The sequence below is a fragment of the Melanotaenia boesemani genome, chromosome 8 (assembly GCF_017639745.1).
Source record: "Melanotaenia boesemani isolate fMelBoe1 chromosome 8, fMelBoe1.pri, whole genome shotgun sequence".
Taxonomy (NCBI): Eukaryota; Metazoa; Chordata; class Actinopteri; order Atheriniformes; family Melanotaeniidae; genus Melanotaenia; species Melanotaenia boesemani.
The window spans coordinates 5,692,654-5,704,823 of record NC_055689.1 but is presented as its reverse complement, the minus strand read 5'-3'; the positions used below and the strand labels follow the sequence as shown (position 1 = coordinate 5,704,823).

Sequence of the window (12,170 nt, the reverse complement as noted above, 5' to 3'; positions counted from 1 at the left end):
TTTCTAAAACAAAGTAAAACTGATGGTGGTTGGGGGGGAGGGGGGGGGGTCCTAACACGCACAGCTTGTGCTGACCATGCCCTTCGTACATGTCACTTATATTTAATGTTTAAATATACTGTTTTGAAATAATTTAATTTTAAATGTACTATATCACACAGATACGATGCGTAAAACATTTGTGTTCTAAATAAAAAAAAGCAAAGAAACATGTTGACTTTTTCTAATCATTTCTGTATTCATGTTACAAAAGATTACAAGTGAAACTGAAATCATTTAAATTTAAATGACTAAATTTTATTTTCTTTATGTGACGAAGTTGAGACGATGTAGGAGCCAAAAAAATTAACTGTGTAATGATGTCACATGTTTTTCATATGAAGAGATGTTTGTTCAGGAGGCTTTCAATAGTTTCTTTCAAATGGGCTGCCACCCTGAAAGAAAGAAAAACAAAAAAGATGTTCAGACTCATCACCTCTCAGGAACACCTCTGTAACAGAAAGGTAACACTGCTGTTAACAATATAAACTTAGCAGAAGTAAATAAATTAAGAGATTTTTATGGTTTGGTGGAAGTTTAGTTTTTACAAAACATCTTGGTAATAAATGTTATACTATTGGAAAGTCTTATTTTTCTTGTAAATTGAGCCATGTTTGTAAGGAAAATGCATTTGTGGGATGAGCAGCAGAGTTGACTGTGGATTTATCCAAGTGGTGTTTTGTTGTTGGACTACTGTACTTGTTATGGATTGTCCATAACGAACACCTTGTTCAGACAAGAGTGTCCACATGTGCACTGGGTACCAGGACAGTCAAGGCCGCAGTTTGATGATCGACTTTGTAGTCGTATCGTCGGACTTGCGGCTGCATGTTCTGGACACTCGGGTGAAGAGAGGGGCGGAGCTGTCAACTGATCACCACCTGGTGGTGAGTTGGCTCAGATGGTGGGGGAGGATGCCGGTCAGGCCTGGCAGACCAAAGTCTGTTGTGAGGGTCTGGCAGAGTCCTGTCAGAAAGAGTTTCAACTCCCATGTCTGGCAGAGCTTCAACCATGTCCCAGGTGAGGCGGGGGACATTGAGTCCAAGTGGGCTGTGTTCCGTGCCTTTATTGTCGAGGCTGTCAGCCACATTTGTGGCCGTAAGGTCGTTGGTGCCTGTTATGGCGGTAACCCCCGAACTCGTTGGTGGACACCAGCAGTAAGCGATGCCCTCAAGCTGAAGAAGGAGTCCAATCGGGCCTTTTTGGCCTGTGGGACTCCAGAGGCAGCTGATGGGTATTAGCGGGCTAAGCCGAGCGCAGCTTCGGCAGTTGCTAAGGCAAAAACCTAGGCATCGAAGGAGTTTGGCGAGGCCATGGAGAATGACTTCCGGACGGCTTTGAGGAGATTCTGATCCACCATCCGGCGGCTCAGGAGGGGAAAGCACTGTGTACAGTGAGGTCGAGGGGCTGCTGAGTTACTCGGGGACTCGGGATGTTGTGAGGCGGTGGGGGAATACTTCGAAGACCTTCTCAATCCCACTAACTCGTCTTCCGATGAGGTCGCTGAGGTGGTTAAAAAGCTCCTCGGTGGCAAGGCCCCAGAGGTGCATGAGGTCCGCCCAGAGTTCCTTAAGGCTCTGGATGCTGTAGGGCTGTCTTGGCTGACAAGCCTCTGCAGCATTGCGTAGACATTGGGGACAATTCCCCAGGACTGGCAGACTGGGGTGGTTGTCCCCCCTCAGAGGGTGTGCTCCAACTACAGGGGGATCACACTCCTCAGCCTCCCCGGTAAGGTCTATTCAGGGGTGCTTGAGAGGAGGGTCCATCGGATAGTTGAACCTCGGATTGAGGGGGAGCAGTGTGGTTTTCGTCCCGGTCGTGAAACAGTGGACCAGCTCTACACCATCTTCAGGGTCTTTGAGGGGGCATGGGAGTTTGCTCAACCAATCTACATGTGCTTTGTGGACTTGGAGAAGGCATTCGACTGTGTCCCCCAGGGACTCCTGTGGGGGGTACTCCGGGAGTATGGAGTGCCGGACTCACTTGTACAAGCTGTCCGGTCCCTGTACGACCGGTGTCTCAAAGCTTGGTCCGCATTGCTGGCAGTAAATCAGAATAGTTTCCAGTGCGGGTTGGACTCCGCCAAGGCTGTCCTTTGTCACCGATCTGTTCATAACTTTTATGGACTGAATTTCTAGGCGCAGCCGAGGTATTGAGGGGATCCGGTTTGGTGGCCTCAGGATTGGGTCTCTTTAAGGATGATGTGGTTCTGTTGGCTTCATCGGGCCACGATCTTCAGCTCTCACTGGAGCGATTCGCAACTGAGTGTGAAGCTGCTGGGATGAGAATCAGCACCTCCACATCCAAGACCATGGTCCTCAGCCGTGTGAGAGAGAGTGCTCTCTCCGGGTCTGCAATAGGGTCCTGCCCCAAGTGGAGAAGTTCATGTATCTCGGGGTCTTGTTCACGAGTGAGGGAAGGATGGAGCGAGAGATCGACAGGTGGATTGGTGCGGCGTCTGCATAGGTCTGTCGTGGTGAAGAAGGAGCTGAGCCAAAAGGCAAAGCTCTCGATTTACTGGTTGATCTACTATCCCAACCTCACCTATGGTCACGAGCTGTGGGTAGGGACCGAAAGAACAAGATTGAGAATACAAGCGGCCGAAATTTGTTTTCTCCGCAAGGTGGCCGGGCTCTCCCTTAGAGATAGGGTGAGAAGCTCGGTGATCCGGGAGGGGCTCAGAGTAGAGTCGCTGCTCTTCTGCATCGAGAGGAGCCAGATTAGGTGGATCGGGCACGTTCCACCGGAAAGAGGCCCCGGGGAAGACCCAGGACACGCTGAACGGACTACATCTCTCGGCTGGCCTGGGAACGCCTTGGGATCCCTCCGAATGAGCTGGTGAATGTGGCCAGGGAGAAGGGAAGTCTGGGTTTCCCTGCTTAGCCAGCTTCCCCCGCAACCCAACTACGGACTACGAAGCGGCAGAAAAAAATAAATAAAAATGGATGGATGGAAAAGTTGATTTATTTGAGTAATTCCATTCAAAAAGTGAAACTTGTATAATGTAGACTTTCATTCATCACAGACTGACATACTTCAAATGTTTATTTTTTTTAATTTTGATGATAATAACTGACAACTAATGAAAACCCCAAACTGAGTATCTCGGAAAATTTGAATATTGTGGAAAGGTTCAATATTGAAGACACCTGGTGCCACACTCTAATCAGATAAACGCAAAACACCTGCAAGGGCCTTAAAATGGTCTTTCAGTCTAGTTCAATTGGCATGGCAGTCATGGGGAAGACTGCTGACCTGACGATTAAATGGAGCAAGGCGCTCAACCACGACCCATCAGGAGCAAGTAGGGGTTTGGTGTCTTGCTCAGGGACACCTCGACATGGACACAAAAGGTCATTGCTAAAGAGGCTGGCTTGTTTACAGAGCTCTGTGTCCAAGCATATTAATAGAGAGGCAAAGGGAAGGAAAAGATGTGGTAGGAAAAGATGTACAAGCAATAGGGATAACTGCACCCTGGAGAGGATTGTGAAACGAAACCATTCAAAAATGTGGGGGAAATTCACAAAGAGTGGACTGCAGCTGGAGTCAGAGCTTCAGGAACCACCAGCATAGACGTATGCAAGACATGGTTTCAGCTGTCACATTCCTTGTGTCGAGCCACTCTGGAACAAGAGACAGCGTCAGAAGCGTCTCGCCTGGGCTAACGACAAGAAGGACTGGACTGCTGCTGAGTGGTCCAAAGTTATGTTCTCTGATTAAAGGAAATGTTGCATGTTCTTTGGAAATCAAAGTCCCAGAGTCTGGAGGAAGAGAGGAGAGGCTCAGAATCCACATTGCTTCAGGTGGAGTGTAAAGTTTCCAGTCAGTGATGGTTTTGGGTACCATGTCATCTGCTGGTGTTGGTCCACTGTGTTTTCTTAGGTCCATGGTCAATGCAGCCGTCTACTAGGAAGTGTTAGAGCACTTCATGCTTCCTGCCGCTGACCAACTTTATAGAGATGCAGATTTCATTTGCCAACAGGACTTGGCACATGCACACAGTGCCAAAGCTACCAGTGCCTGGTTTAAGGACCATGGTATCCCTGGTCTTAATTGGCCAGCAAACTGGCCTGACCTTAACCCTGTAGAACATCTATGGGGTATTGTGAAGAGGAAGATGCACCAGACCCAACAATGCAGAAGAGCTGAAGGCGACTATCAGAGCAACCTGGGCTCTCATAACACCTGAGCAGTACCACAGACTGATGGACTCCGTGCCACGCTGCATGTTGCAGTAATTCAGATAAAAGGAGCCCCAACTAAGTACTGAGTGCTGTACATGCTCATACTTTTCATGTTCATACTTTTCAGTTGGCCAACATTTCTAGAAATCCTTTTGTTGTATCAGTCTTAAGTAATATTCTAATTTTCTGGGATATTGAATTTGGGATTTTCATTAGTTGTCAGTTATAATCATCAAAATGAAAATAAATAAACATTTGAAATATGTCAGTCTGTGTTTGGCAACAGTTGGCCAAACACTGGTAGAGGGGGATCCGGTGGCCTGGCTCTGAGTTTCGGGGATGATCATCATAAGAGTGGACCTGCAGGGGATGCGACTGGGACACCGCAGGTAGCTCCTCTCCAGCTGACGGCCAGGTTTTCTTGTATTTACTGAACTGAGATCTGGACACTCCTAGACCAGTGACAGAGTTAGGATAAAAATACTAGCAGGGCTGGTCGGTGTCGTGACAAAATATTCATTTTCTATACTGGGTTGGTTCATTTCAGGTGGTGGGTGCTGAAGCTGCAATTAAATGAGCGGTGGGGTACACCCAAAACTAAAGCTTTCATGCTCTGTTGTATCAAAAGTTAATCAACTTTTTAAACCTCCTACAAAAAGTTAGGAAATTAGTGTTTTGTGGAATATTCCTTTATAACAACAAATTTTATATCATTGGGTTAGTTCTGTTTATTTCCTCTTTAAATGGAGCCACATTTAAAATGAAAGCAAAATCTGAGGAATGTTTCCAACATTCTGACACTAGGAACTAAAGCAGTTCTGAAGGAAAAAGAGTCCAACCTCTTACTAGCAAGTGGATCTAATATATAAATACTTCTCAATACTCAAATCATGCTGTTTTTTTTCACAGCAGTGAAATCTAGTGGTATGAAGACCTGAACTGATACTGAATTAATAATGTTTCATGTGAACAGCCAAAACTTTATTGTTTATATAGCAAAGCATCTCAGTCTGAGTATAAAGCAGGACAGCTCACTGTTCAGTTTAAACAACGGGAATGAAACTAATCATGGTCGAACCACAGGAAGCAAGTCATGGAAATTACTTAAAAAAAAGAGGGAACTGAAAAATACACACAGTATACAACTTAAAAGGGTAACAATGACCAATTTAAAGATACAATTTCTTTTTATTTTCCATTTTTGATCATGATTCTATTAAAATACCTTCAGGAAGTTTTCAAGCTGTGGTTTAAGCTCCTTAATCATAGTTTCTGCTTTGCTGAGGCAAGAACGTCTCTGCCACTCTTCAAACTCCTTAAAGAAAATCAATCAGATCATTAAAAAAAAAAAAAAAAAAACATTAAAATGTTGCATATTTCATGTTGTGGGACAGCAGTGTTACCTTCGTGTTAAAGAGGTGTTCCTGAGACGTGATGTGAGCCTGAACGTCTGCTGCAGATGTGGATATGTAGACTTTGCAAGCAGCACAATGAAACAGTCCCACTTTTATCATGTGGTCATTTTCCTGCAGAGCTTTTACAAATGACAAAGGAAAGAGTAAGATTATCAACAAAAAAATAAATAAATAAAATAAAAAAAACTGAAGTGAAGTGAATCCAGACTCTTTGTTCCGTTTACCATGAAGAGCGCTGTCCTCTATGGCCCGACTACAATGTTGGCTTTTATACATCATGACTTCCTATAGAGAGAAAATCCACTATCACCCTCCCAACAAGCTAATGCAGATTTTTCTGGGGAAGTTAAAACATGAAACTAAATGTTTTCAATAAAAACACGTCATCAGGAATAACCTGAGCTGCATGTACCTGCAGGAATGCTATGACCAGATCATCATAGTGATTGCTCTGTTGAATGTGCTCCAGAGTGTCCCAGTGGCTCCTGCTGTCCAGATGATCCTCCAGCTCCTCCGCATTGGCCAGCATAATGTCACAAAGATCACAGGTGATGGGACAACTGGAAGAAATTATTCAACGTTCAATGTTGACAATATATTGACATGTAGCAGCAAAATGCAAGAAACACGACAGCCTTGACATTATCCTCCACTCCCACTTTTCTATTCCAACATGAAGGAAAATCTAAGCTGGCCGCCAACAATCCCCAAGGCCCACTCCAGTGCCTGTGTTTGCTTTGTCCTTTGTGTTGCTGTGGTAACATGGTGGTACAAGATGGCGGAGGGTGGGGAGGAAGATTGACAGTTCATAATTTCATGTGATGTTTACACTAGTGCAAAGTCAAACTCCATGGGTAATAAAGCTGTGCAACTCCACCTACTCAAGGTAAACATAATACATTTTAAATGATAAGGCATCTTTTAGAGTTCAGCTATCAGCTAACCAGCAGGCTAAAAATTCAGTTGTCAAATTGAAGAATGGAGAGGGGTGCATGATTTAATGCTATGTTTGTGTTTATCTAATCTTTAAGAACTCCAGACTAACTTTATCCCAACAGCTCCAGACTTTGCATCTGTGCAAACAACCATTGTGTTTTTTCATCATTTTTATTGTTGCTGCTACGGCCTTAGAACTAAACTAGATATAGCGTATATGACCTACTTAGTATCTGTTTTCTTGGTTCTTACTTTTCCATTTTTATCATTTTGCCCTCTTTTCTTGGCACCTTTCTGGAAGGTTGGTCTTGGTCCAGTCCTGGTGAGAAACATTATACAAAGAATTACTCAGACACAAAACAGTGATTTTAAGTCATCTTTTATCTACTGTGACTTCAAGAAGACGCCAGTGTACCTGTCTCCATATGTCTCGAATGATGTGGATAATCCCGCTTTAACCTGGGTGGGGATGCGCCAAGTGAATGGAGCATCTACAAAAGATATAGGGCCAAATTATTCACTATCATCACCTTAAACAAGACATGAAAACACTTTTATTTAAAATTCAAATCAAAGCACAAAATCCAGGTATTTTTTTTTTTTTTTTTTTTAAACTCCAGACCAAATGTAAGCAGAGAACATAAAAAACACCTGCTGTTAATGCTACCTCTTTCCTATATTCAGGCTCTGTAATCCTCTCCTGCCCATTGGTGGATGGTCCTCCATAAGATGCTGGAAAGTGTTGGGTGGAGGGGTTGGGATCATAGCTGTCAGGACTGTGCCCAATTTGGTCCAGGGGTTTACTTGCAAAGTCATAACCTGGACAACTGAGTGGTTCAGCTTCTGGGCTGTGATGATGTCTTTCAGGGAGTAAATGTCCTGGAATGAGAGCTCGGCTCTCCAAGGGTTTGGTTCCAGCATTAAATTCTCGTCTGTCTAGGGGTCGGCTCGTTAACTCAGACCGGGATGACTCCCAAGGTCTCTTGTCAGGATGCTCTGTGTCTGGTGACAACTGCTGACATCTCTTGTTATCCTGTTTGGGTGGGGAGAGTTTGTGGTCTTTACTTTGTGGCATCTCAGGCTCAGAATCTGATGACAGAGGATTGCTTGGGTCATAAAGCTCAGTCCTGCAAAAGGAAAGGAATTAATTTTAATTTCAAAGATATAAACTTAGTAATCTTCACAGGGAAGTATGAAATTTTGTGTTTGATTTTTTTTCCCCTTTAAAAATACCAACAGGGGTGTTATATATTGTCTGAAAGACTAATTAGTCACATTTACAATGAGGTATAACTTGTAAGCATCATACAATCATGTGCAATGAGCAACACAGCTAAACAGCGGGTAGCACTCTTACTCAAAAATGAGAAAAAACACACACTGGCCATTTTTTAAAATAATCTATAAAACAGTGTTTTCAGTAACATTTGAATGGTGACACGTTCAGTATAGTGACTGCAGGAGACTCTACTGTCAACATGAAGTGACCGTCTCACCTCTCACTGTTTGTGGTTTCGTCCTGAAAACTTTTGTGCTTTTGTCCCTGTTCGAGTGGTTTGAATGACGACTTCCATTTTGCAATTCCATCCTCTGTATATTTGAAGGAAAAAAAAAGTTTAGGACACAATTATTGCATTCATACATGTATGATTACTCCCTCATTTCTTTTAATTATAACACCCTAATTAAGGCCTTTCATATGACATATTACTGACTAAAATTACATATTCAGAAATTGATGTATTTGTTTATTTAATCAGGACAATGTAAGTTAAGAATACATTATGTAACTATGCTCATTTCCATCTGTAGTCCCAAGGCAGGTAAGAAGACATATGGGGATAAAATGTAAACACAAAATAAAACAAATAAAACACAAAAAGTTAGTGAATTAGTGATGGATTACTTCTTTATTGTAAGAATGCTTTTTGAAAATAAATCTGACACTGTTGTTTATTTCTCGTTTAAATGGAGCCACACTTGTAAGGGAAAAATGTATGTGTGGGATGAGGCTTCAAACTGCTTTACTGATTACTACACCGTATTTGTTGTGTTTAAATGTCCGCAGCAGAAATCTGCACCTTTCTTTGGTTGAGCCTTAGGAGCCACGTCAGATGTTCCAGATATCCGTTTCATGGCCTCTATGAAGTGCTGGGGTACTCTGAGACGTTGGAAAACATAAAAACGACACAGGAAATTAACATGACCATTAGAAAATACTGGACATACAGCGCGAGGACGGAATGATAGCAATCAAGCTAACAAACTTAGCCATCTTGGCTAATTGTGCTAACAGCGTTGGCTGCTTTGCTAATTAAGATAAAATAGCAAATGTGACAGGATTGAATCTAACATTAGCAGCCCAGTCTTAGCCGCACTCATATCCAGACAACAAATACTCTCAGAAACTGATTTAACTCAGCTGGTGTGCATTTAAACTTTCCCCAAAACAACAACAACAGTCTGCATAGAAGATGCAGAAAATGTACATACCTTGAAGACGGCATCTGTTTGAACCCTGAAACAGTTGTTTGGGGTATTAATGAGGGGTTAAACGGATTTTTATTCATACGATTCATTATTTTATGCAGAAACGGACAAGTTTAACGTGAATGCTAAAGCTAATTTGCCAGAATGTTGCTGATTAAGAGCTGCTTACACCTGCCGACAGATGGCAGCAAAACAAAACACAGTCAGTGAATCCACTTCCTTTTATGCTTTTCAACTGATTACATACACAGTTAAATAATGAACAACAGAAAAGGTTTTCAGCTATAAACCAGTTAAATGTAATTAATAAATGTGTAAACTTTTTATGTTTCTCAGGACAGTGTAAGTTGAGCTTTATATGATGCTTCTTTCATTTGAAATGATGGATTTATAAATAATCATAGAAATATGCATTAATCTATTTATAAAAAAGCCAATTTATCAATAGAGTACACTGAACTCTCTTAGTAATTATTGTTAGTAATCCAGACTTATACCAATTATCCAATTATTTTTCATAGTTAATTCCAAATCAGGGTCCTCATCTGGATGATGAGACTATAAAGTTGTCAGCTGAAATTTGCACCACTTACAATACAAAATACTATTAACTTGTGTATTCTCAAGTAAATCAAACACATGGCTGAATGGGCTCATCTGAACATACGTAAGTGAATGAGCACTTTTTAAACCAGCAGCTGTGATCTAATAAATTAACTACTTGTTGATGAGAACAGCTATAAAGCTGTCAGAGCCTTAACTCAAACTTTGACGAGTGTGAACACAACCAGACAAAAACATTCTGTGCTGACAGCTTTAAATTAATGCCATTTGTTTAATAATGGAAATGTGGAAAACCTTAAACTGTTAAAATGACTGCAGCTAATTTCTCTTTAAATCTGCAAACATAAAATATATTCTGATATACGGTTCAACATCAGATTGTGTCATTACAGGATATTATGGTGAGCGATTATCATATTTCTTGGGAGCTGTAACACTGTCTATTCTCCGTCTCTTGGCAGCGTGGACAAAAGAGCCATTGGTACAGACACCCTAATGTCTCTGGTGTAGACAGTAAACAAAGGGGCTTGTAGGAAAAGTCCTTCTGGGTGGAAAAAAGTGGAGCAAATTGCAACAATAGAAGTGAAACAACAAACATTCAGGATAAAACAATGAAAATAGTCAGAAAAAAGAAAAATTTTACTTTTCAAAACTGTTTAAATAGTGAAACATAAAATGCATCCAAACTGATTATAAAACATTTCTTTTTACTAAAATATGCTTGTAATTGTGCATGAAATAAACTATTTTATTCTAAATGTCAGTGCAAAATTAACTACTTTTTTATTACTTATTTTTCTTAACAGAGAAGCCAGTATTAAATAAGATGTGTATTTAGATAAGTATGTATGATTATATAACATATATAAGTAGAATAATTAAAATGATTATATATATATATATATATTACTTACATAATATTGTCAGCCTCATAGCATAATTGCCTAAGTCATATTTTACGGTCTTATAAGCAATTATGCAGTCAATCAGCAATATCAGGAGCACCGCTAGACAGATTTCACAATTAAGTCAAAATATGACTTAGGCAGTTATACTATGAGGCTAACACTATATATAATTAATATTACATTCTTTATCATATACGTTGCCAGACATGGGCACCAGTATAATCTCAGGAGTTAATCTTCCAGCAGTGGGGATAAGATGATATAATAGTAACAAGGAGAGAAGACAGTTATGTTAGACTAATATGTAAATTCAAATAATGCAGTTTCATGGAAATACACTCTCCAGTTTGCTCTGAATTCTTCATTTACAATAATTATGGATGTTCTCTGAAGCCCGTCTAACCCCTATAAAACGGTGCACAATAGTTTATTCCAACACCTGCAAGAAAAGAAAGAAATATGAAAATGAAAAAAGAAGCAGCTGCTTCCTGTAAAAACAGCTAGACTTTGTTTCAGTATTTTATGCCTTTTCTCAGTGATCATTCCTTATATCGGGATATATTTAGTATCAGTTGATTCTTTGGGATCTCAGGATTGTGAAAATGCTACTGCCATTGTAAAAAAAACTAAATGCAACAGACATGAAAACCCAAATTAACACCAAGGGATCTTTGGTCATAGATCAAATGAAACACACCATACCATTTTATTTATTGACCATTTTATTTTATTTTAATACCATAATGAACAATGAACAAGACAGTCTAATAATTAGACTCTAATTATTAAGACCTTTCAGTGCATATTAGTCAGATATAATGTCTTATAATAAACTATATTATCTACATTATTTATATATAATGTAACAATAATTGGTTAATTACTTAATTCAATGCATCAATTAGAAAATAAGGTTTTCAGATAGTACCATTGACCAGAATTGTGTTCAACATGCATGTTATAGGAAGTTCAAAGTCAGACATCAGGTTCAAAAGTTTACCTTACCTTACCTTACCTTACAGGATTAAAATAATAAAATATACAGTAGGGCAACAGTATATAGTAATATTTATTCGTTTTGTTTATATATATCTTCCTATCAGTTTTATGCTGATGATATTTAGTTTTATTGTTCTTTCAATGACTCAGTTTCACTTTTTATCTGTGCTCCTGGAATGTTTGTATTACATGAAAACAGAAATTCTGATCAATGCTCCCTATAAAAAATCCCCGATCAAAAACCATCTTGATGCTCTGGGCTCATCTGTGAAAACCAGCCTCAGAAAGCTTGGGGTTGTGTTTGATTAAGCCACGTCTTTTGAGGGTCATTCCCAAAAGCTGACCAAAAATTGTTTTAATAATTTGAGAACTATCTCTAAAGTTAGGATAATGTTATCAAAATCAGATCTTGAAAGGATCAATAATGCTTCTCTAATATATTGTAATTCTGTTTTCACTTGTTTCAGTAACACAACTCTCAACAGACTTTAAATTAAAAGAAACTCTGCCGCTAGACTATTGACAGGTACGCCCAGAACAGCCCAAATCACCCTTATTTTATCAAAACTTTAATGGCTTCTAGTCAAATTTCATATGGACTTCAAAAGTTTAGTTTTGACTTTCCTGGTGTTTTA

At 40.2% G+C, this 12,170-nt stretch overlaps 1 protein-coding gene across 1 annotated transcript; it reads right to left on the bottom strand.

Moving 5' to 3' along the window:
* Positions 1-209: 209 nt before the first annotated feature.
* LOC121643941 lies at positions 210-9,263 on the bottom strand. Its single transcript, XM_041991567.1, has 11 exons — positions 9,068-9,263; positions 8,656-8,735; positions 8,071-8,164; positions 7,242-7,701; positions 6,990-7,065; positions 6,827-6,893; positions 6,051-6,198; positions 5,863-5,923; positions 5,627-5,757; positions 5,449-5,538; positions 210-434 (listed from the first exon to the last, which is right to left on the bottom strand). Exons 1-11 carry the CDS (start codon positions 9,151-9,153, stop codon positions 405-407), a joined length of 1,323 nt encoding a protein of 440 aa, XP_041847501.1. The 5' UTR covers positions 9,154-9,263; the 3' UTR covers positions 210-404.
* Positions 9,264-12,170: the final 2,907 nt, after the last annotated feature.

Excerpts from the sequence above, each read along its gene's own strand:
- LOC121643941 (XM_041991567.1), bottom strand. The coding sequence starts at position 9,153 with ATGAATCGTATGAATAAAAATCCGTTTAACCCCTCATTAATACCCCAA. Across the intron at positions 8,165-8,655 it reads TAAGGCTCAACCAAAGAAAG|AGGATGGAATTGCAAAATGG; the intron begins GTGCAGATTTCT and ends TCAAATATACAG. Across the intron at positions 6,894-6,989 it reads TTCGAGACATATGGAGACAG|GACTGGACCAAGACCAACCT; the intron begins GTACACTGGCGT and ends GTTTCTCACCAG.